This window comes from Aotus nancymaae, unplaced genomic scaffold, assembly GCF_030222135.1.
Source record: "Aotus nancymaae isolate 86718 unplaced genomic scaffold, 86718_ANA_hifiasm-v0.15.2.pri h1tg000049l, whole genome shotgun sequence".
Classification (NCBI taxonomy): Eukaryota; Metazoa; Chordata; class Mammalia; order Primates; family Aotidae; genus Aotus; species Aotus nancymaae.
Window position 1 is genome coordinate 18,687,501 of NW_026988463.1, and position 25,262 is coordinate 18,712,762.

General features: G+C 50.4%; 2 protein-coding genes and 1 long non-coding RNA gene across 13 annotated transcripts in view; 1 reads left to right on the forward strand and 2 right to left on the reverse strand.

The window, feature by feature from the left end:
- The window catches only part of KNOP1 (lysine rich nucleolar protein 1), a 65,352-nt gene extending 52,167 nt beyond the window's left edge, over positions 1–13,185 (reverse strand). For 4 of the 9 annotated variants that reach the window (XM_064362548.1, XM_064362546.1, XM_064362550.1 and 1 more), the window contains exons 1-4: positions 12,937–13,184; positions 8,632–9,551; positions 7,716–7,784; positions 6,004–6,081 (exon numbers count right to left, since the gene is read on the reverse strand). In XM_064362548.1, the coding sequence (XP_064218618.1) occupies positions 6,004–6,081; positions 7,716–7,784; positions 8,632–9,551; positions 12,937–13,087 (1,218 nt within the window). In that variant the 5' untranslated portion in view covers positions 13,088–13,184. Of the gene's footprint in view, positions 1–6,003; positions 6,082–7,715; positions 7,785–8,631; positions 9,552–12,936 lie in introns of all 9 variants that reach the window. The other 5 variants (XM_064362551.1, XM_021672315.2, XM_064362547.1 and 2 more) reach the window with 4 other exon arrangements.
- IQCK (IQ motif containing K) overlaps positions 12,984–25,262 on the forward strand; it is a 145,129-nt gene continuing 132,850 nt past the window's right edge. Inside the window, exons 1-2 of one of the 2 annotated variants that reach the window (XM_012464676.3) lie at positions 12,984–13,266; positions 23,593–23,657. In XM_012464676.3, the coding sequence (XP_012320099.2) occupies positions 13,086–13,266; positions 23,593–23,657 (246 nt within the window). In that variant the 5' untranslated portion in view covers positions 12,984–13,085. The remainder of the gene's footprint in view (positions 13,267–23,592; positions 23,658–25,262) is intronic. The other variant, XM_064362552.1, reaches the window with a different exon arrangement.
- On the reverse strand, positions 13,995–17,855 carry LOC135269037 (uncharacterized). Of its 2 annotated transcripts, none has more exons than XR_010337371.1 (4): positions 17,779–17,855; positions 15,542–15,615; positions 14,785–14,957; positions 13,995–14,583 (listed from the first exon to the last, which is right to left on the reverse strand). It is a non-coding gene; the product is annotated as an uncharacterized LOC135269037 (long non-coding RNA). The 2 variants fall into 2 exon arrangements; XR_010337370.1 differs by having other exon boundaries at positions 14,785–14,960.

The window sequence follows — 25,262 nt, forward strand, 5'->3', positions numbered from 1 at the left end:
CGCAGCGCTCTCCCCCCACCTCCCTACGCAGTGCTCTCCCCCCACCTCCCTATTGCTCTCCCCCCACCTCCCTATACATCACAGTCCCGCCACCCCACTACGCAGCACACTCCCTGCAAAGCGGACTCCCCCCACCTCCCTACGCAGCGCTCTTCCCCCACCTCCCTATGCAGAGCTCTCCCCCCACCTCCCTACACAGCATACCTCCCTATACACCACAGTCCCGCCACCCCACTACGCAGCAATCTCCCTGCACAGCTGACTCCCCCCACCTCCCTACGCAGCGCCCTCCCCCCACCTCCCTACGCAGCGCCCTCCCCCCACCTCCCTACGCAGCGCTCTCCCCCCACCTCCCTACGCAACGCTCCCCCCACCTCCCTACGCCGCAGCGCTCTCCCCCCACCTCCCTACGCCGCAGCGCTCTCCCGCCACCTCCCTACGCAGCGCTCTCCCCCCACCTCCCTACGCAGCAGCACTCTCCCCCCGCCTCCCTACGCAGCAGCGCTCTCCCCCCCGCCTCCCTACGCAGCAGCGCTCTCCCCCCGCCTCCCTACGCAGCAGCGCTCTCCCCCCGCCTCCCTACGCAGCAGCGCTCTCTCCCCACCTCCCTACGCAGCGCTCTCCCCCCACCTCCCTACGCAGCGCTCTCCCCCCCACCTCCCTACGTAGCGCTCTTCTCTCACCTCTCTACACAGCATACCTCCCTATACATCACAGTCCCGCCACCCCACTACGCAGCAAACTCCCTGCACAGCGGACTCCCCCCACCTCCCTATGCAGCAAACTCCCTGCACAGTGGACTTCCCCCACCTCCCTACGCAGCTCTCTCCCCCCACCTCCCTACGTAGCGCTCTTCTCTCACCTCCCTACACAGCATACCTCCCTATACATCACAGTCCCGTCACCCCAGTACGCAGCACGCTCCCCGCACAGCGGACTCCCCCCACCTCCCTATGCAGCGCTCTCTCCCTACCTCCCTACGCAGCACTCTTCTCCCACCTAACACAGCATACCTCCCTATACATCACAGTCCCGCCACCCGACTACGCAGCAAACTCCCTGCACAGCGGACTCCCCCCACCTCCCTACACAGCGCTCTCCCCGCACCTCCCTACCCAGCGCCCTCTCCCACCTCCCTACGCAGCGCTCTTCTCTCACCTTCCTACACAGCATACCTCCCTATACATCACAGTCCCGCCACCCCACTACGCAGCAAACTCCCTGCACAGCGGACTCCCCCCACCTCCCTACACAGCGCTCTCCCCGCACCTCCCTACCCAGCGCCCTCTCCCACCTCCCTACGCAGCGCTCTTCTCTCACCTCCCTACACAGCATACCTCCCTATACATCACAGTCCTGCCACCCCACTACGCAGCAAACTCGCTGCACAGCGGACTCCCCCCACCTCCCTACGCAGCAAACTCCCTGCACAGCGGACTCCCCCCACCTCCCTACGCAGCGCTCTTCTCCCACCTCCCTCCCTACACAGCATACCTCCCTATACATCACAGTCCCGCCACCCCAGTACGCAGCAAACTCCCTGCACAGCGGACTCCCCCCACCTCCCTACACAGCATACCTCCCTATACATCACAGTCCCGCCACCCCACTATGCAGCAAACTCCCTGCACAGCTGACTCCCCCCACTTCCCTACGCAGCAAACTCCCTGCACAGCGGACTCCCCCCACCTCCCTACACAGCAAACTCCCTGCACAGTGGACTCCCCCCACCCCCTACGCAGCGCTCTCCCCCCACCTCCCTACGCAGCGCTCTTCTCCCACCTCCCTACACAGCATACCTCCCTATACATCACAGTGCCGCCACCCCACTACGCAGCACGCTCCCCTCACAGCGCCCTCCCCCCACCACCCTATGCAGCGCTGTCCCCCCACTTCCCTACGCAGCGCTCTCCCCCACCTCCCTACGCAGTGCTCTCTCCCCACCTCCCTACGCAGCGCTCTTCTCCGACCTCCCTACACAGCATACCTCTCTATACATCACAGTCCCGCCACCCCACTATGAAGCACACTCCCCTCACAGCGCCCTCCCCCACCACCCTACGCAGCGCTCTCCCACCTCCCTACGCAGCGCTCTCTCCCTACCTCCCTACCTCCCTACGCAGTGCTCTTCTCCCACCTCCCTACACAGCATACCTCCCTATACATCACAGTCCCGCCACCCCACTACGCAGCACACTCCCCGCACAGCGGACTCGCCCAACCTTCCTACACAGCATACCTCCCTATACATCACAGTCCCGCCAACCCACTACGCAGCACACTCCCTGCACAGCGGACTCCCCCCACCTCCCTACGCAGCGCTCTCCCCCCACCTCCCTACGCAGCGCTCTCCCCCCCACCTCCCTATACATCACAGTCCCGCCACCCCACTACGCAGCACACTCCCTGCACAGCGGACTCCCCCCACCTCCCTACGCAGCGCTCTCCCCCCACCTCCCTACGCAGTGCTCTCCCCCCACCTCCCTATTGCTCTCCCCCCACCTCCCTATACATCACAGTCCCGCCACCCCACTACGCAGCACACTCCCTGCAAAGCGGACTCCCCCCACCTCCCTACGCAGCGCTCTCCCCCCACCTCCCTACGCAGCGCTCTCCCACCTCCCTACGCAGCGCTCTCTCCCCACCTCCCTACGCAGCATACCTCTCTATACATCACAGTCCCGCCACCCCACTATGCAGCACACTCCCCGCATAGCGGACTCCCCCCACCACCCTACACAGCGCACTCCCCACGCCTCCCTAAACAGCACACCTCCACCCCCTCCCTCCTCCCTACACAGCACATTCCTCACTACACAGCGCATCTCCCCCAACCTCTGTACACACCATACCTCCCTACAGAGCACACTCCCTACACAGCACATTCCCTCCACCTCCCTACACAGGATACCTCTACACATCACAGTCCCCCCAGCTCCATACACAACACACTCCCCACACCTCCCTACTCAGCCTACTCTCCCCATTTCCCTACACAGTGCACTCCCCCCACCTCCCTACCAACACCTCCTGACACAGTGCACCCCCACCTCCCTACAGAGTGCACTTCCTTCACTTCCCTAAACAGCACACTCCCCCCACAGCCCTACACACCATACCTCCCTACACAGCACAGCCCCTACCCTCCCTAGACAACATACTACCCTCACCTCCCTATACAGCACACTCCCCCCACCTCCCTACACACCACTCTCCTCCCACCTCCTGAAACAGCATACCTCCCTACACATCATCCCCCCACCTCCCTACACAGCGTACTCCCCCACCTTCCTACACAGCTTATCTCCTTACACAGCATACTCCCCTCACCTCCCTACACAGCATACCACCCTACACAGCACTCTCCTCTCACCTCCCTACACAGCACACTCCCCCCACCTCCCTACACAGCATACCTCCCTACACAGTGCCCTCCCTACACCTCCCTACACAGGGCACTCCCCCCACCTCCCTACACAATGTACTCCCTACACAGTGCACTCCCCCCACTTCCCAGGAGGTCCTTACACAGCACACCTCCTCCCACTTCCCCACAGGGCACAAGTCCCAAGACAGGAAACCCACAGCCCAGCAGCAGAGCGGGGCAGGTGCTCACCCAGCATCAGCCTAACATTTGGGTGAGTTGGAGGGTGGGAGAGGTTGAGTGGGGATCTGAAGTGTGCCTCTCAGAAGCCCTGTTTTAAAGGGTCCAACAGCCAAATCAGACTCACCGTAGCCCAGGAACTCAGGGTCCCCATTCCAGCCAAAGTGCTGTACCACTGCTATGCAAGAAAATGCAGGAGAGCCCTCCAGACCCCGTTCTCCCCAGGTCAGTGGGAGAGGAAAGAAACCTACCCCCAAGAAGTCTGTTACTCTGAAGTCATGTAGACCCGGGAGGAAGCCTCACCTGGGTGTCCCTGGTCAGGTCCCCTAACCTCTCTCAGCCTCAGTGTCCTCATCTCTGAGCTGGGGTCATAATATCCACCTCACAGGGCTTCAGTGAGACGTACATTGGATTTGATACCAAAAGCCCAGTGCACGATGCATGGCACACCTGAAGGCCTCAGTGACCGGTCACTCCTCTCCCCACCCCAACCACACTGCTGACCCCCACACTGCCTGGGAACTTGGAACTTTCCGCTCACAAGCCGGATACCAGCCCAGCACTTATTTCCGGGTTGGCCCTGGGAGAACAGGAACCAGTTGTCACTACAGCTGCCCTGAGTGAACTGGTGACACATTCTCCCAGCTTCACGGTGGCCCAGATGGTGAAATAAGGACAGCTCCCCTGTCCTGCAGTTTCTAGAGTGAGAGGCCACCTGTGACCGCCCCACGCAGGTTCTGGGGAGAGCAGGAGACTGCTAGCTGGAGCTGAGTGAACCAGCACTTCCGACGGCTGCTGCCCACCCAGAGGGCCCCTTGACCACCACACGTCTCAGTGGCATGGCACGTCCCTGCACCTGTGCCCCAGGATGACTCTCCTGCCATCAAGTCCTTCCAGGGACAGGCCCCCAGGACATCAGCTCCAAATCACGCTGCCTTGTTTCTTGCCTTCCCTCTTCAAGCTGGGTGTCTCATCAGCTTGGCTTAGCTCAGCTGGGTGGCATACAGAGAAAGGGCACCCCCAGGCAGGACGCATAACAAAGCCCCACTCCATACCCCACCATGCCATTTTACAGGCGTGGACACTAGAGGCTCAGGGGAAGGCACCTGCCCAGAAATCCCCAACTAGAAAGCTGCAGAGCCAGGAAGTGATTTCAGATCTTTTGATCTGAATCAACTGTTCTTTTCTGCTGAATGCACTGACAGCTAAAGACAGAGCCTGAAGGCCAGCCTCAATGGATATCCGGACCCTTCTTTTCCTCTCCCCAAAATCCAATCTATGAACAAGTCCCGCCAGCTGTGTCTCGGAAATAAACCACGCAGCTGTTTTCTCTATCCGCTGCGGCCATCCTCAGGCTGCGGTCTGCAGGCTGCACCTTCTCCCAGGGCTTCCCGCTTGTTGAGTCAATGCCCTCCAGCTGCCCCCACTCAGCCAGACCCCAGGTCAGTTCTCTACTGTGGCCGCTGAGGCCAAGGCCTGTGGCCTGCAGCCCTCTCATCCCTCGTTCCAGCCGCAGTGCCGCCCCGCTGGCCTTCCCTACAGATCACGCCAGGCCCTTTTTTACCTTAGGGCTCCACACCGGTCACTGGCCTGATGGAAACGCTCTTCCCCTGGTCTCCTGCAGGGTGGGGCCTCTGCACCCTGAACGTCTCTGGACAGGCATCGCCATCTCCCAGCCCTCGCCCCATCTGCGGCAGACCCCACCTGCAGCCTCTCTCCAGCTCACTGTTCTTTCTCCTGAGGCCTACTGCCACCTGAACTAATCTTCCTTTTCCTGTTTGCTAACCATTTCCCTGCCCCATCACCCTCCTCTGGCCTCTAGACAGTGAGCACGACAATGGGGATCGCATGGGCTTCATCTGCTCCATGTCCAGCACCCAGCACACAGCCCCACTGAACCCCGCCACGGCCCCAGCCTGCCAGCCTCGCGCTCTCCAGCCTCATGATCCTTGCACCCTCCTCCCTCCCGAGAGATCACCTCAGGCCTGGCTTGGACGTTTCCCAGTCAAAGTGCATCTGACAAAGGCCGCTACCACCCCCTCGCCTCTGCCTCCTGCCCCTGTTCCTAGCAGCCCTCTAAGGGCACTGTCCACTGCTGGCAAGAGCTTGCTGGAATGTGTCCTCGGTGACTAATCCCTGGGACACCCCACCAGTCCAGGGCTGAGATAAAAGTTCAGACAGCTTATCTCATGGATCCAGCTCTCCAGAAGGGAGGCAAGTGCCTCTTCAGAAGGAAGGAAATTAGCTTAGGACAAGTTCTGTTGTGGAGGGAGCCAACTGCAGGCTGGGGCTGCCTCTGGGGCCTGGACGCACTGGGTTCCCCTGCTCCACTCCCCATGCTGGAGGCGAGGGGAGGCCGAGCGGGCCACCTCCCCACAGAGCCCTAGCCCTGAACTTACCGTCAACTTCCTGGTTTCAGAAGCTTCCGTTTTGCCTGACTCGCGATCAATCTCTTCCTGCAAGGCCTTTCGCCTCACCTGCGCAAGGAGGATGAAAGAAGAGCGCCGTGAGACACAGAGGTCTTCTTCAGGCTTACAAACCAGGACAGAGACGGGCCGGGGGAACAGCACATGGGAAGAACTAACGCAGCCTGACTGTGCTACCAACGATGGGAAGCTGGTGTCAAAAGTATCCTCTTAGCATCTCGAGGGCTGCGGTCCCTTGGCCTACACTGGGCAGGCTCATTTATCCTCTTTAGCCAGGGTTTCTTAAGAATGAATTTTCCTAGAAACTGAACCTCAACCCCCTTCACCGTTAGAACAGTTTAATAGCCATGTGACGTGGAGACCTTCCCCAAACTCAATGCCAAAGCAATGCCTTCTTGTGCAGAGGACACACCATAGTTAACTTTCGTGATGATAAAAAGTGTTTTCTACAAAGAAAACAGGCTGTAGAGTCAGGCAGAGGCTGCTTTGTATTTATGTATTTATTTATTGAGACAGAGTCTTGCTCTGTCGCCCAGGCTGGTGTGCAGTGATGCAATCTTGGCTCCACAACCTCTGCCTCCCAGACTCAAGTTATTCTTCTGCCTAAGCCTCTCATGTAGCTGGGACTACAGGCGTACGCCACTGCACCTGGCTAATTTTTGTATTTTTAGTAGAGGTGGTTTCGCCATGGTGGTCTCGAACTCCTGGCCTCAAATGATCCATCCGCCTTGGCCTCCCAAAGTGCTAGGATTACAGGTGTGGGCCACCATGCCTGTCCAGAGGCAAGTTTGAATCCCAGCACTGCCATTAACTAGCTGTGTGACCTTGGGTAAGTCACTCAACATTTCTGGTCTATTTATCCACAATAAATGGACCTATCAGCTACCTTAAAGCGTAAAGAAAAACAGAAATATCAACGGAAAGTACTTAGTAAAGCACCTGGCACACAGTAGTTCCATCTTATACATGGTTGCTAGTATGGCCCAAGGCCGCCACTGGAGCACCAATTCAGCAAGTAACTGCTGCCATTTATTAAGCACAGATATGAGGCCGGCCACTGCTGACCGCCTCACAAACATGACCTCATTTGGTCTTCACAGCAACCTGTGAGGGTCCATGCTGTCATGATCCCTACTTCACAGAGGGGAAAAATGAGGGTCGGTGAGGTTAGTACCCACCCAGGTCCCCCGATCAGTAACTGTCTAACACCAGGCCTATATGGATATCCCTATGTCCTGCCAGGCCAGAAAGTCCACTTCCCACACGGGATGCCTTTGCCAGGGGATCCAGGCATGACAGAAGCGGAAGCTGATTCACAACAAAACTTCTCCTCTAAATGCTCCTGAATTAGCCCAGGGGGTGGCAGCCTGTGGACCTGGCTGAGCATGTGTCACCTGCTCAGCTGCAGAGTGTTAGGGACACACTCCCCACATCCTGCAGCAAGTGGGAATGGCCAATTGGCCTCTCGGCCACAGCCACGGCAGCCAGCGGCAGGCCCCCAGCATGATAATGGGGAGGGCATGCACTCCCTGCCTGAGAGGTGTGTGTTGACGGCTGGCCCAGAGGCCTCGGAGTCCCTGGTGCCCCTGAGACCAGGATCATGGAGCCGGCCTGGCAGGCGGCAAGTGAGACTCCAGGGGGTGGCAGGAGGCAGCAGAAGGGCCTGAGGAGGGTCCGGGCTGTACCTGGTCTATGTGCGCCTCGTCCATGTTGCCTTTCTTTTCCAACACCACCTCTAAGTCCGTGTCTGCGTCCTGCAGGAGAGGGCAGAGCTGGGTAAGGTTCAAGTTCACGATGAATGTCCTCTGCCCCTGCACCCAGCCAGGGTGAGATCATGACAAAGTCCAGAAAAGACCTCAGACCACGGCATCAGCCTCGGCCTTGCCACCTAGAAACATCTCACAGTCAGCAAAGCCCTTCCCATCCATTCTCTTCCAGAATTCTTCCCCAAAACATGGTACTAACCTATCTGACGGATGAAGAAACTGAAGCTCAGACAGGGAAAGGAACTACGAGGTTACCCTTTGGCTCAGGGACTGAGGATTCTAACCCACATCTAACCCAGGGGACAGGGGCAGGGGGCAGGGAGGAGGGGGGAGGGGGAAAATACAAAGCCCAGAGCCGAGGAAATCTCATACAGGCATCTCCTGCTACCCAAATCTATTTGATTTACAAGCTGTGTCTACTGAACTCTGATGGTACTCAGATAGCTACAGATACGACGCTATCTCACCTAACTTGGTTCCTGAGTTTTGGATAGCAAGTGGCAAGAGATCTGAAAGCAAGGGATTCCTCTGAATTCATCAGACCCCAACTGCAGAGAGGGACAACCTGGGTGGTTTCAGTAGCAAAGGATACCTATAATTATCAACGATACTGCATAAACCCCTGGATCCAGCCATATCTGAAGCTAGTTTAACCATAACCTTTCCGATTGCATGCAATAAACTCCCTATTCTGGCTGAAATCAACCAGGGTTCTGGCAACTAAAAGTATGACTACTCATGCACGTGCAAACACGCACACACGTGCATACACACCCCTCCCAAACCCCAGCCTTAATTCTCCCATGGCAGAGTCCATTTCTGAAGGAAAACCTACCTCCTTCCAAGGGTCTCCTGCTACCTTACTCTCTTTGCTCTTCTTTTTCTTCCTTTTCAGAGCTGGCTCCTCGATGACTGGCTGCTCTACCTTCTTCTTGGGCTTCATCTTTTTCTTCACGGAGGCCTTTGGGCCATCTCCTATGGGGTTGTATTCCGGAGCCTCAACTTTGACTGCCTTCTTTTTCCTTCCTTTCCTAGGGCTGCTCTCCATGGACCTGGAGGGCTGAGAGTGGCCTGGGAGGGCCTCTCCCTCCTGGTGGATTTTTTTTTTCTTCTTCACTTTCTCACTGTGTTCCCTGGGGCTCTTCTGCTTCCGTTTCTGCCCCACGGCTGCCTGTTCCTCACCCTCCTTCCCCACTGAGCAAGTGTCCCCAGCATCCCCGGCCTCACAGACCCAAGGGTCCTGGACTGAGAAGGCTGTGGGGTCCTGGGCCCCCTTTTTTTCCTTCTTGTGTTTTTTAAGCTTCTTGCCAAATCTGGTTTCCTCCTTACCCTGTCTGGGGTCTGGGGAGGTTTTCAGCCCAGACGCATGGGACACGGCCAGAGGTGACTTCTTCTTTTTCTTCTCTCCACTGACAAACTCTAAGTGGCCAAGTACCTGCTTCCTGGGGTTGCAGGACTTCTCTGTCCGCCTGGCACGCAGCATGGTCTCAGATTCTACTTGCTCCTCACAAAGCGTGCTGACGCTCTTCTTTTTCTTCTTTTTCTTCACTAGAGGCATCTCAGGTGCCTGCCCGTGGGCCAAACTCTTACAGGGGGATGTGGCTCTTATAGGAGAAACATCAGCAAAGTAATCTTCATTGTTTAAAACTGAGCGCTGAGTCTCTGGTTCTTTGACCACTTTCTTCTTCTTCTTCTTCTTCTTCTTCTCTGGGAGCCCAGCGAACAGGTCTACTTTGTGTGTCTTGGTGATCATTCCTGAAAAAAGAAACGGTACAAGTTACCCCTACACCAAGCCATCCTGTGTTCAATTCTACTAAGCAATTGCCAAGAACCATGTTTCTGTGAGTGGGTGGTCTAAGTGTTAGGGGATAGGGAAAATAGACATGATTCCTTTAGAACAAAAAAAAGAAATACAATAGAAAAAGCATAAATTTTAAATCCAGATAGCCCTAGGTTCAAACCTAATGGCTCTCTCACCTTAAGTAAATCAGCTAACCTCCCTGAGCCTCGATTGCTCCATCTGGAAAACGGGGGAACACGTGATTCCTCAAAGGGGTGTTGGAAGAATAAATGAGATAATCCATGGAAAGTGCTTGGTACATTGTTAATTCACTTTTTCTTTTTTCGAGATAGAGTCTTGCTCTGTCACCCAGGCTGGAGTGCAGTGGCGCGATCAAGGCTCACTGCAACCTCCGCCTCCTGGGTTCAAGTGATTCTCCTGCCTCAGCCTTCCCTGAGTAGCTGGGATAACAGGCACCTGCGATCATGCCCAGCTATGCTTTTCTTTCTTTTTTAGTAGAGACGGGATTTCACCATGTTGGCCAGGCTGGTCTCGAACTCCTAACCTCAAGTGACCACCTGTGTCAACCTCCCAAAGTGCTGGGATTACAGGCATGAGCCACTGTGCCTGACCTAGTTTCACTGTTTTTAAAATTTCAAGTTGTTGCCTACACTGAGTGAGTCACAATGATACAGAGTACCGAGGGTACCCAGCTTGTCTTGGACAGATGTCATGGAAGCACCTGTGAGAATGGGCTGGGGTCCTCAATACCCTTCAGTCCAGCTGGGCCACTTCTCTCACTCCAGTCCCCAGCCGAGTTCTTGCTGCTCCCTGCCCTAGACATTCCCAGAATCTAGAAGCAAAATATCCCCTGACAGGAGGTTAGGATTATGGGAGAGAAAGGAAAAGCTTCTCCATCCTGCAGCCCTCCTCAGCTTCAGAACCTAGAGGGTCCACACTGGAGCTGGCTCACTCTTAGCAGCTTCAAAGAGCCAGGCCAGGCCTGAGCTACAGGTCAAGTTCATTCATAACCCACTCCAGGAGCACCTGGAGAGTCAAAGGAATAACTACACTCACTCATTCATTCCTGTCTATCCTGTTTCCTGGTTTATTTCCAGTGTCCTACTCAGTGCCTGGCACATAGCAGGTGCTCAATAAATACTCACTGAATGAATACGTGCTAGAGATGCAGAGATGAACAAGGTAAAACATCACCCATAAAGAAGCAAGTAGGTGTAGGAGGGAATGAGGTGTAATAACAATGATACAGGTGATAAAAGCAAGGACACTGGTAAGGTCAGGGTGGTGGAGGTTATGTAACCAGTCCTACCAGCTGTCAGGAAAATTTCTGAAGAATAACTGCAGGATGGTGGTATTAATCCCTAAGACAAAGGTACTGAAGGCAAGTGGCTGAAGGGCTGAGGGGAGAGGCTTGATTGGACAGATGCTTTGGAGATGTTCACAGGACAGATGAATATATGGATGAGGTGTTTGGGTGGCAGGGGTGACATAAATTTAGGAAGATATGGGTGGTGATTAAGCCTTGAACAGACCAAGCCTGAGACAAGACCTCAAGAAATACGGTAGTCCCTTACTAAGAACCAGCTCGGCCAGGAGACTCCCACCCAGGACGGGCTGAAGGTGTTGGAAGGCAGTGAGAGGCAGTGACCCAGACAGACAACAGAGTGGGTCTACTCTGGGGACCAACAGCCTGAGAGTCTGCGACGCTTGCAGCTCCCCAGGACTGAAAGCCCTAGGCAGAGATCCATCCGCTTATTTATTTGCTCTTTTACAGATGATCCGTATTAACACACAGGTGTTTTCAATATACCCATAACACAGGCGTATACCAAGCAGGCAGCTGTTGCCTGCCTACGACTAATTACAAACTACAAGCATCCTCCACAAAGGAGTCATGGGGGCAGGGTAAACTTAATGTTCCTCAACAGTGCCTCCAATCCCAGTTTCCCTTCCCAGGTTTCAGTTGCCCCTGGTTAACCCTGGTCCCCAAATAGGTGAGCACAGTACAGCAGAAGATATTTTGAGAGGGAGACCACATGCATGTAACTTTTATTCCAATATACTGTAACTGTTCTGTTTTATTACTAGCTAGATCGTTGGTAATCTTTTCTTGTACCTAACTTTTTTTGAGATAAGGTCTCACTCTGTTGCCCAGGCTGGAGTGCAGTGGCATGATCTCGGCTCACTGCGACCTCGACCTCCCAGGTTCAAGCAATTCTCACGCCTCAGCCTCCCAAATAGCTCGGATTACAGGCATATACTACAGGCTCGGCTAATTTTTGTATTTTTAGTAGGGACGGGGTTTCACTATGTTGGCCAGGCTGGTCTCCAACTCCTGGCCTCAGGTGATCCGCCTGCCTCGGCCTCCAAAAGTGCTAGGAATACAGGCGTGAGCCATCAGGCCCAGCCCTACTGTGCCTAATTTATAAACTTTGTCATAGGTAGTATACAAAGGAAAAAAATATATTTAGGGTTCAGTACTATTTGTGGTTTCAGGTATCCACAGGGTGTTTAGAAACGTAGTGACCGCAGATAAGGGGAGAGCAGGACTATTGTATTGGCATTTAAATAAGCGGGCAGAGGAAAAGGGGCTTGCCAAGGAGAAGGTGCAAACCTGTAAAGAGTGTAGTCAAGAAAGCCAAGACGACTTCTGAATAGGGCAGTGGCCAAGAGGTCTGTTAAGAACAAAGAATCCACCTGGAGGTTGCGGGTCAACCCCTTAATCCCCTTCTCTCCCCATCTCTGCCACTTAGAAAATTATTGCATCCTCCTCTCTAGCTCCGCGACCAAATGCATTCACTCTTTCAAGGAGATAGGAAAAAAACATTACAGTGCCTCTCCTGCAAACACAAACGTTTTCTCCAAAAGTGCTTTTAAATTCCCGCGGCAGCCATGTGAGGATCACAGTGAATACCCGACCTTACAAGCTCCAGAGACTTTAACGATTCACTTGCCCTAGGTTCCAAAACCACCAAGTGGAAAACCAAGATTCGAATTCCGCCCAAAAGACTCCAAAGCCTGTGCAGTAACACCCCACTCCCCCGCAGGATTACCAGTAGGACGCGCGGGAGCCAGGAAGTGAGGTCTGCGCCTCCAGGGATTCCATGCGCCAAAGTCTCCGCAGCAATAGACGGGGAGGGACTACGTGGGGTCCCAGGCCCGGCTCCAAGGCGGGAAAACTTCCTGGAGGCTGCGGCCTCAGGCCGGGGCGGGCGCACACCAACTGGAGGGGTCGGATTTGGGAATGTGGGTGGTCAGCTTTTCCCTCTCTTCTTCGGGGAGCACTTCCCCAGGGGCAAACACCGAGCCCGCCCGCCTGAAACGCGCCTTGGCACTCACCGGTGGGCCAAACTTCCCCGCCTCCACGTGAGAACCCTCTCCGCCGTGACCCGGAAGTCCACTTAGAGTCGCTGGCCCACCCTCTCCGGTTCCGGCTTCGTCCGGGTCGCGGCCTTCCGGCGAACGCGGTTACCTTGGAAACCGTGGCCATGGCAGCACCGCGGCAGGTCCCCAGCTACAATGTTCAGCACAAGCCCAGCAGCTCTGCAAACTCGTCGTTCACTCGGACGCTGGTGCATAACTTGTCTCTCGGGTCCCGCGAGCTGCCTATCTCGCCATGGCAGGTCGCCGAGCCGTCGGGCAAGAATCTGTGGGAGCAGATCTGCGAGGGTAGGCAGCCCGGGCTGGCCGAGAGGGGCGGGACCCCGGGCGGCTTGGCGGGGGCCTCGCTGGGGTAGCGCCCTCTGTGCGCCAGGCGGCTGACTTGCGGGGCCGCCGGGCAGCCGCGCCACGGGCTCGGGCTCCGCATTTTACACACGGGGAAACTGAGGCTTGGAGAGGCTGGCCCGAGGTTACGCAGCGCGGCCTCCAACCACGATCCGTAGTGAGGTCAAAGGCAAGGGAACGGCGAGGGAAAGCAGAATAAAGAGAACTATGCGGCGCGGACCAGCTGTTTCTGAACCTTGTTTAGTGAACGGAAAAGAATTGCTGGAGCGGGGACGGGGATCTTGTTAAAAACGTAGGTTCCCAGGCCCCGCCCACGGAGTGTCAAATTGGGAGTCAGGGAACCTGCACTTTTTAAAAAGAGCACCCCAGGCCGGGCGCGGTGGCTCACGCCTGTAATCCCAGAACTTTGGGAGGCCGAGGCGGGCGGATCACGAGGTCAAGAGATCGAGACCATCCTGGCCAACATGGTGAAACCCCGTCTCTACTAAAAAATACAAAAATTAGCTGGACGTGGTGGCGCGCGCCTGTAATCCCAGCTACTCAGGAGGCTGAGGCAGGAGAGTCACTTGAACCTGGGAGGTGGAGGTTGCAGTGAGCCGAGATTGCACCGTTGCACTCCAGCCTGGGCAACAGTGCAAGACTCCATCTCAAAAATAAATAAATAGCAGTGAGCCGAGATGGCGCCATTGCACTCCAACCTGGGTAACGAGCGAAACTCCGTCTCAAAAAAAAATAAAAATAAAAAATAAAAAAATAATAATAAATAAATTTATTTAAATAGCCACATGTGGATAGTGACTGCTGTATTGGACAGTGCAGGTCAGTAAATGTTTATTGAATGGGAAAAAAGAATGAATGCACCGGTATATGTGATGACTTGAAAGCAAGTGGAGAATAGAGAAGGAAGAGAATAGTAGACTCAGTTGATAGATGCCCTCAAAAGCTGTCTATTTTAATCCCTATCCAGTACTTAAATTCCTTCTCCAACGTTACATCTTACTAGAAAAATCTCTTTCATTTTGGATGTTCTCTTTGTCACTTTCACCCCTAGGTTCTTACCTCTTGGTGCTATGACTCAAGGAGCTACTCACTCCAATACAAAGAATCTACTCAGATATTTAGCCAGGCATGGTGGTGCATACCTGTAATCCCAGCTACTCGGGAGGCTGAGTCAGGAGAATCACTTGAACCCAGGAGGCAGAGGTTGCAGTGAGCCGAGATCGCGCCATTGCCTCCAGCCTGGGGCGACAGAGTGAAACTCTGCATAAAAAAAAAATTAAAAAATTAAAAATAAAAATCTACTCAGACATTTGAAGGTAATTATTGTGGCTGTCTGTCCCTCATAGCTTTTACTTCTCCACTTCTCCAAGGCAAACAGTTCTTTAATGCAATTTACTAGAGAGTATTATTGGAAAAGTTACTCAGCCTCATCTGTAAGAGATGGATAATTGTTGTACGTACCTCACAGGGCTGATGAAAAGGTGCTTAGCACAGTGCCTGGCATTTAAAAAGTAGTCAATAGGCCGGGTGCGGTGGCTCACGCCTGTAATTCCAGCACTTTGGGAGGCCGAGGCAGGCAGTTCATGAGGTCAACAGATCGAGTCCATCCTGGCCAATACAGTGAAACCCCATCTCTACTAAAAATACAAAAAAAAAATTAGCCGGGCATGGTGGCACACCCCTGTGGTCCTAGCTACTCGGGAGGCTGAGGCGGAAGAATCGCTTTAACCCAGGAGGCAGAGGTTGCAGTGAGCCGAGATTGCACCACTGCACTCTAGCCTGGTGACAGAGCAAGACTCTGCCTCAAAAAAAAAAAGTAGTCAATAAATGTTCATTGTTGTTGACAAAGAAACATGCCTTTGTTGACAAAGAAACATACAACTCGCTGTGTTGTATTTTACACAGCGAGTTTATTTTGGTCAAATAGGCCTGTAGAGAGAAAGCAAAGACAAAGTGTTTTGGTGCTCTCTGAAAAGCAAGTGAATTGATGCCACTATAAAATGATAGAGTTATGGAATGACGCCAGGCATGGTGGCTCACGCCTGTAATGCCAGCACTTTGGGAGGCCAAGGCAGGTGGATCACCTGAGGTCAGGAGTTGGAGACCAGCCTGGCAAACATGTTGAAACTCCATCTACTAAAAATACATAAAATAAGTCAGGTGTGGTGGTGGGTAATCCCAGCTACTTGGGAGGCTTAGGCAGGAGAATCACTTGAACCTGAGTGGTGGAGGTTGGAGGGAGCTGAGATTGCACCACTGTACTCCAGCTTGGGCGACAGAGTGAGACTCCATCTAAAAAAACAAAAAAAAAACAATGAGTTTAATGAGGTCAGCATTGGCGAACTATACACATGGGCACTGTGATGATTATTATAATCTAGATAAACCCAATTCTTAAACATCTAACAAATGCAATATTCTATAATATACAGTAAATTGAGGTTCTCACAACAAACATGAAAAAACAGGCTTTGTAGTAATCCTGTCTTTGAGGTTAAGTACTACATTCTATTAAGATAATCTCCATTTAAAAGGCAAATTATCATAGCAAGCAGACCTGCTAGAAACTCAATTTCATGAAGACATAATACAAAATGGGTAAATATCTAACTTACACAGACCTTAACCAACCTGATTAGTGTGCTTTTGTATGTATGTGCATGCCCGCCACTATAACTTACTTGTAAATATCAGTTTTCTCCCTCATCTTTCCAGTGACAACTGAGAGCTGTGTATTCTAAAAAGCACTTGTGTTAGTGTCAATAAACTTCTTCCCTGCCCACACTTCTAATCAAATCTTATAGTAGTTTGTGACTTGCTGGGTTCATGGTTTTAATCAAGACAATCAAAGGATGTGGGGCTTACACTTTCCTTTTTTTTTTTTGAGATGGAATCCGGCTCTGTCGCCCTGACTGGAGTGTAGTGGTGCAATCTCGGTTCACTGCAACCTCTGCCTCCCCGGTTTGAGTGATTCTCCTGTCTCAGCCTCCCGAGTAGCTGGGATTACAGGCGCCCTCCACCATGCCTGGTTAATTTTTTGTAGAGACAGAGTTTCGCCATGTTGACTAGCCTGGTCTCGAACTCCTGACCTCAAGCAGTTTACCACCTTCACCTCCCAAAGTGCTGGGATTACAGGCATTCCTATTTTGATATGCTGTGATTACTCTTATCAGTATCCTCACCGTTGTCTTTGGTGCATCACTTAATCAAACACTTTCTGGCCTCGGCCCCCAATGCTGTTGTAAAATCTGGCCTTTCATTTCACCTGCCAGATACCGACATGGATCAGTTGTAAATCAATACCTGTTCCTTCAGCGCAGCCACTGAGCAAGCTGGAGAAAGATGACCCCAGCTGGCTCTCAGCACTGCTCAGCAATCAGCATCTCTCAGTGCCTTCTCCCATTGTCTGTGTCTACTAGTCCAAGTTTCTAACCCCTCCTGAAATGTTCTATTGATACCTCTCAGCATAGGAGGCATTCACTGAGAAGTCAGGCGGTCAGGAGTGGGGAGGGAGTCCGCTAACATCCATCTGTACACGTGGAAGCAGCTCTCACCCTGCTACCTGCTGCTCAGCTCTCCATCTGTATTTACCAACCGCTTGCTATTCCAGGATCCTGCTAACTCACCTCCTCTACTACGCCTTTAGCTTCTCTACTAGCTTTTCCCTCCAAACACCCCTGGCTTGTCATCTCAGGAAGAAACCTCCACCTTGACCCCATATCCTATTCCAGCTCCTATCAATCTCTCCTCCCCTCTCAGGAAGCTTCTGGAAAGAACACACTGCCCTTGCCCATACCACTTTCATTCCCATTACCTTATCAACCCAGGGCAGACCAACTTCTTCCTCATTTCTCCAAAGAAATTGTTCTGAAGCATTGAGCCAACTTGTACCTACCAGGGCTGGGAACTGTTTTAAATGCTGGGCCAGGCATGACTGCACACACTGTTTGGATGTCAACAACTTACTCTCCATCTCAACGAATGTTATCATAGTTCACTCAGCTGCTCAGTCTAGCCCTTTTTTTCATGAGATGGAGTCTCTCTCTGTTGCCCAGGCTGGAGTGCAGTGGGGCGATCTCTGCTCGCTGCAACCTCCACCTCCCAGGTTCAAGCAATTCCCCCACTTCAGCCTCCGTCGTAGCTGGGATTACAGGCACCTGCCACCACGCCTGGCTAATTTTTGTATTTTTAGTAGAGACGGGGTTTCAGGTTGGCCAGGCTGGTCTCCAACTTCTAACCTCAGGTGATCCGCTCCCTCAGCCTCAAAGTGGTGAGATTACAAGCCTGAGCCACCACACCTGGCCTGCTTCCCTTTCACTTTCCATGGCCCCACACTCTCATTTGTCAGTCATTATAGATTTTACCTGTTTAATATCTCCCACCATCCCCACCCTGTCCCCACTCCCCACCGTACCCCCCCAGTCTCATGTCTGCTGCCTTAAATCAGGCCCTTACCATGCTCCCTGCTTGGATTGCTGCTGCAGCTTCTTGAGGCAGGCCTCCTTCCAGACCATATTCCACCCGCTGTCACAGGAACCTCTCTAAAATTCAAATCTAATCGCATCATGCTGTGACCTACAATGATTTTCATAGCTTACATGATAAACTCCTTAGCTTAACCCTTAAGCTTCTGAACGATCCCATCTCTGTTTACTTTTCTTGGGTCATCACATACCATTTACCCAAATCATCCTAATGGCAACCGTTTATTGAGCTGCTATTTGTGTGCCAGGCATTGTGCTAGGTACATTACTTCCCATGTAAGCCTCACAGCAACAGATGAGGAAATTGAGGCTTAAAAGGTTAGGAAACTTGCCCAAAGTAAGTGGCAGGGTCAGCTTCAAACTCAAGTTTTGACTCTCAAGTTCAAACCCTTGAACAAGACACCAGCATGCCTTTAAAGCATGGACTGGGAGCACTGGATACATGTTAAAATGCAGCTTCCTGGCCAGGGCGAGGTGGCTCACGCCTGTAATCCTAGCACTTTGGGAGGCCAAGAGGGGCTGGATTGCCTGAGCTCAGGAGTTCGAGACCAGCCTGGGCAACATGGTGAAACCCCATCTCTACTAAAATACAAAAAAAATTAGCCAGGTGTGACAGCGTGTGCCTGGAGTCCCAGCTACTCAGGAGGCTGAGGCAGGAGAATGGCTTGAACCTGGGAGGCAGAGGTTGCAGTGAGCCAAGATCGCACCATTGCACTCCAGCCTGGGTGACAGAGCGAGACTCTGTCTCAAAAACAAATATATAAATAAAATGCAGCTTCCTTAGCTCTGTCCTCCCTGCCTGATGGGTCAGACTCCTTGGTGGTGAGTCCGTGAACTCTGCGTTTTAAATCAGCACTTCAGTACCACTGTTGTGTACTGTGTACATGGAGTCACACAAAACTATTCCTCCAGTGCACCGTACTGTTCCTCTCCTCCATGCCTTTGCACAAGCTTTGCCTCTTCCTGGAACATCCCTACCTTCTCATCTCTCTCTCTGAAGACAACCCAAGTGGCCCCTCTTCTGGAAAGCCTTCTGTAACTCCTCAGGCCGATTTCAGAGCCTCTTATTTCCCCTCCTCTAGGCTGTGGTTGAAGCCCTCTATGGCAGCACTTTCACATCTCATAACCCCTGGTTTATCACTCATCCCCTCTCCGGAACATGAGCTCCTCTGTCCTGTTCATCTGGCTCTCCAGCAACCTTGTACACCCTGCTGCCACAGTAGATGCCTGCCAGATGTTCATCCGATTCACTTCCAGCATCACCTTTCTGCTCCATCCCCTTCCAGTAGGCTACTGTGGGTCAATGCTACATTTTAATTCATCAGGAACACGTTCAGCTGCAAATAGCAGAAAACCCCACTCATAATGGCCTAAAAGAAGATGTTTAATTATTCTCCCATCCCAGAAGTGCAAGGGGAGAGGGTTCAATTGTGGTACAAAGGCTCCACTCTGCCAACAAGATTCCAGGCTCTTTCTGCTCTGCTTCTCCTAAAATGTTGCTTTTGTTACATAAAATGAGCAACCACTTTCACTTGTTCATAAGGCCATTTAATATGCATATAACATTAAATTCCCCTAATGAATTAATGTCATTTATAACTGTTGGTAGTTGAAAGATTGTAAACATTTATACATTTGATATACCCAATTAAAAATTTTTTTTTAATTTTTATTTTTTTGAGACAGGCTGTCACTCAGGCTGGAGTGCAGTGGTGTGATCGTGGCTCACTACAGCCTCAGCCTCCCAGGATCAGGTGATCCTCCCACCTAAGCTTCCCAAGTAGCTGGGATTACAGGCATGTGCCACTACACCCAGCTAATTTTTATATTTGTTGTAGAGACAGGGTTTCACCATGTTGCCCAGGCTGGTCTTGAACTCCTAGGCTCCAAAAATCTGCCCACCTTGGCTTCCCAAAGTGTTGGGATTACAGGTGTGAGCCTGTAATCTATGCCTGGTCCCTGATTTCCTTAAGCATTTCTAATGCAGAATGGAGCAGATAAGCACATTTTTCTAAGCACCAAAACAACTTTTGTAAATTGAATTAAATTAAACTATGGTAAATCAAGTGGTTTTAAAGAGTTCAGTACTCTACTAACTTAAATTCTTCTATGCCTTTCAATGTAAAAGCATCAGCCTGTAATCACGTTTCAGATTGAAATCCAAAACTGACATTATCAAATATGTTACATTCTCTCAAACATTACAGAGGTTTTAAGTAACAAATACATCAGACTGTCTTGAAAGCAAAGTATTTTCCCATACTTCATACTTCTATATAATCATTTCAACTGTATGTCTTTTGTGATCATGTGATGAAGAAATTTGTATCTTTTCCATTAAAGTGAACTCCTGAGAGATTTCACTGGAAAAAATATAATAACAAGTAATAAAGAAATGCAAATAAAAGCAAAACAGCATTTTTTTCTTTTACAGGTGTTGAAAATTTTTTAATGTATAAGATTGATTAGAGAAACAGGCAGTGTCACTATTAGGAGTACAAATGGTTATAAACTTTTTGGAGAAAAGTTTGGCAATTTGGCCCAAATTTTAAATTATTTTCTCCTTTGATAGAAAAAAATTCCACATCTAAGAATTAATTATACCAAAATACCTCTTTATGGATCAATGATATTTGTATAAAGATGTTCTCTGAAACATCATTTATAATAATAAAATACTGGAAATAACCCAAATGCCCATTAAGAATATACTGGTTAAATAAATGTGGCACATCGTGTGTGTAGCAGCATTGAAAGGAGACCCATATTTAACACCTAGAATGGTTCATGGCAGGTGATGGGCTTACAATAAATATAAATGAATGAAAAAGACATCAAAAGTAACTTACGATGTAGTTTCTTCTGTTCATCCACCCATTCATTCATTCTGCAAGTATTCTGTGGGGAAATAATGGTAAGACAGACAGATCCAGGCATTTCCCTCCCAAAACATACAGTCTATTAGAAAAGATAGTCATTACTGGCCAGACGTGGTGGCTCAAGCCTGTAATTCTAGCATTTTGGGAGCCTGAGGCAGGCAGATCACTTGAGGTCAGGAGTTCGAGACCAGCCTGGCCAACATGGTGAAACTCCATCTTTACTAAAAATACAAAAATTAGCCAGGCATGATGGCGGGTACATGTAATCCCAGCTACTCGGGAGGCTGAGGCATGAGAATCATTTGTATCCAGGAGGCAGAGGTTGCAGTGAGCCAAGATTGCACCACTGCACTCCAGCCTGGGTAACAGAGCGAGACTCCATCTCAAAAAAAAAAAAAAAATTGGATCTATTCCATATCTAACAATGGTTTTAGGGTTGCAACAGGATTAGGTGTGACTTTTACACTTTACATAAGACATCCCTGTGTTATTTGAAATTTTCTTTCAGTATGTATGTCTTGCTTTTTTAATCAGACAGAAGAATAAATGTATACAACATTTTAAACTCAAATAAGCAGTTTTCACACTATATCAGTGGTTCCCAAGGCAGCTGGAGAAGAAGGGTGAATTTACATGCATGCCTGAGAGGAAAAAATATGGAAGAGCTGCGGCTGGTACGGTAGGCAGAATTCTAAGACAGCCCCCAAGATTCCTGCCGCCTATGCATACACCTCAGTTTTTCAATCAAACACTAATCTAGATATGACAGACTATTTTCCAGATATGTTTAAAGCTTTTGACTAGCTGATTTTAAATTAGGGAGATTACTGTAGGCAGGCCTGACCTAATCAAGTGAGCCCTTAAAAGAAGTCAGAAGTCAGAGCAGAGCAGATTCTCCTGCTGCCCTTGAAGTAGCAGTAACCAAGTTGTGCATTACCCATGGCAAGAACCTGAGAGTGCCTTCTAAGAGCTGAGAGAGTCCCCAGCTGACAACCACAAGATAGCAAGGACCTCAGACCTCAACCACAAGAAACTAAAATTCTTTTTTTATTTTTTTGAGACAGAGTGTCATTCTGTCGCCTAGGCTGGAGTGCAATGGTAAGATCTTGGCTCACTGCAACCTCCACCTCCCAGGTTCAAGTGATTTTTGTGGCTCAGTCTCTTGAGTAGCTGGGATTACAGGCATACACCACCACACCCTGCTAACTTTTGTATTTTTAGGAGAGATGGGTTTTCACCATGTTGACCAGTCTGGTCTCAAACACCTGACCTCAGGTGATCCACCCACCTTGGCCTCCCAAAGTGCTGAAATTACAGGTGTGAGCCACCGTGCCCGGCCAAGAAACTAAAATTCAACAAGCAATGAGCCTGGGAAAAGAGCCCAACCCTCAAAGATCATAGCTTTGGCTGTGATACCCTGAATCCATTCTTAGACTCTTGACTCAAGGGAATTGTGAGTTAATAAATTCATGTTCCTATAAGTCGATAGTTTGTGCTAATTTGCTACACAACAATAAGAAACAAATAGAGTTGGTATTGAGAAATAAATTGCTTATAATCTGCAACCTGACATACTTGTCCCCAGCCGATGCTTAGGAGTTAAAAAAAAAAAAAAAGTTGAGAAGTGGAGGAAATGCTGTACTGTCTGACAAGTAACGAGGTAATCAAATAAAACTTGTGTCCATATGACTGTATGCCATCAATACGGTCCTGACCATAAATTAATTTTTCCTCATGACTGCAAGTGACTCTACAATTGCCTTGGCAACACTGACCTTTCCAGAAATATTTTTATCAGTGTTTGCTTTAGAGATGTAACGAATACAGGCCATAAGCATTTTCTGTTCCTCTCTCAGTCCTAGCTGTTGCAACCCTAGAACTTATGTGGTCTGTTCTTTGTGTTAGCCTGTCCTCTGCGTGTGCTCAGTGTCTTCCCTTAACCAACCTCCACGTTCTCTTCCTCCCTTAATTCCTTTCCATCATGTTGTCAAACCTGAAGTTGTGTCCTCTAGGAAACAGTCTCAGACTCTTACATAAAGCCTCATAAAGCCTCGACTCTTTCATGTGAGAGGCCAACCATCTCTTCATTTTTAAATTTAACTTATTTATTTAGAGATGGAGTCTCGCTTTGTTCCCAGGCTGGAGTGCAGTGGCGAGATCTCGGCTCACTATAACCTCTGCCTCCCGGGTTCAAGCAATTTTCCTGCCTCAGTACTCCCAAGTAGCCGGAACTACAGGCACCTGCCACCATGCCCAGCTAATTTTTGTATTTATTTATTTATTTATTTTTGAGATAGAGTTTCACTCTTGTCGCCCAGGCTGGAGTGCAATGGTGCAATCTTGGCTCACTGCAACCTCCGCCTCCCAAGTTCAAGCAATTCTCCCGCCTCAGCCTCCCGAGTAGTTGGGATTACAGGCGTGCATCACCACAGCTGGCTAATTTTGTATTTTTAGTAGAGACAGGGTTTCTCCATGTTGGTCAGACTGGTCTCAAATTACTGACCTCAGGTGATCCGCCCGCCTCAGCCTCCCAAAGTGCTGGGATTACAAGCGTGAGCCACCAAGCCTGGCCCAATTTTTGTATTTTTAGTAGACAGGGTTAACCATGTTGGCCAGGCTGGTCTCGAACTCCTCACCTCAGGTGATCCTCCCACTTTGGCCTTCCAAAGTGCTGGGATTACAGGCATGAGATACTGCACCCGGCCTCTTACCAACTTTACATACCATTAAATGTTAACTTTAAATTACATTAAATGTTAACCTGTCATGAGACTAGTTTTTTTTTTTTTCATTTCTGTACACCACCAGCCAAAATAAAATTTAAGAATGTTTTATTCGGAAAAGGAAATTATACCAGAAACTACAGTGAAGTATGGACTTGAGGATCTTTTTCCCTTTCCCTTTAGAGTATGAAGCTGAGCAGCCTCCCTTTCCAGAAGGATATAAAGTCAAACAAGAACCTGTGATTACTGTGAGTATTACCCAGGCCTCAACCTGAGTAAGACGTTCTTAAATGAGAATAGCACGGATAGCTTGTGAATGTCAGACAGCGTATAAGTTCAGGAGGTGGGAAAAGGAGGACGCCAGAGTGAGAACCAGAAACTTGGAGCCAATCCCTGTGCTAATACTAACAGTGTGACTTAGGGGGTATCACATAACCTCTTTGAGCCTTAGTTTCAGCATCTATTTTATTTATCTGTTTATTTTCTGAGACAGGGTCTTGCTCTGTCAACCAGGTTGGAGTGCAGTGGCACAATCTCAGCTCAATGCAACCTGAGTAGCTGGAACTACAGGCACCCGCCACCATGCCTGGGAGTTTTAGTTGAGACAGGGTTTCATCATGTTGTCCAGGCTGGTCTCAAACTCCTGACTTCAAGTGATCTGCCTGCCTCAGTCTCCCAAATGTTGGGATTATGGGTGTGAACCACTGCATCCAGCTGGGTTTCTGCAGTTATTAAATGGGACAGATGATCCTTGACTAATTCACAGGGCTTCTGTGGGGCTCACATGAGATCCTGGATGAGAAAGGCCTTTGCAGTGGATCTAACACCATGTCCATGGTGGGGATAGTTGCAGTTAGAGCAAGTTTCTCTGCCTTCCTGGGTAGACCAGATGAAGACTGTGCTAAGGAGAGAGGGCAAAGGACAGTGCAGCCAGGAAGAGAGACCCTCATGAAGAAGTCTACCTTGGAATTAGATAGGAGCTTAAGAGTTTAAAATTTTTAAAAAGCAAGACTCTGAGAGATGAAGAGACTTGAGTATGGTAGCAGGGATGGAACCAAAACCTGTTTCTGGACTTCTAGTAACTGCCATCAGTGCAGCTGCCTGTGACAGAGACCTCGTGTCTAAAAACCGTCTTGTTCTGTGATTGTTCCTTATCTCCTAGCATCCCGTTCTTGCTTTATGGATGCAATTCTTTCTCAAGTTTCTCCACAGATACAAATCACAGTTCTCTTCCCTGAACTCTCTGTGCTTCTTCCAGGGTCAGTTGTTCTAACAGTAGATATTGCTCTTCACCTTTTGTACTACAGTCTTCTTGACCTGTACAAAGAGATCCAATTGTTTGTTTAAAATGTACAATGGTCCTCAGTGGATTTTTCTATATAGCTGGTATATTAGGGTTCCCCAGAGAGACAAAATCGGTAGGATATATATATAGAGAGATACATATATGAGAGAGGATTTACTGGGTAATTGGCTTGCATGATTATGGAGACTGAGTAGGCCGTCTGCAAGCTGGAGAACCAGCGAAGCTGCTAGAGTGGCTCAGTCCAAATCCAAAAGCCTCAGAGCCAGGAAAAAACAACAGTGTTAACTACCAATCTGAGAGCTTCGGTTTATGATACATGGCAGGGTTAAGTGGAAATCTGGCTGGGCCTAATTAGCCTCTGAGAGCCCCAGGGACTACAGTAAGAGCCCTGGAATCTAGAACCTGGAGTTCTGAGGTCCAAGGGCTGGAGAAGAAGGGTGTCCTGGCTCCAGAAGAGAGCAAGAATTCACCCTTCCTCACCTTTTTGTTCCTTCCAGGCCCCCAGCCAATCCAGTGGTAACTGCCCACATTGAGAATAGATCGCCAC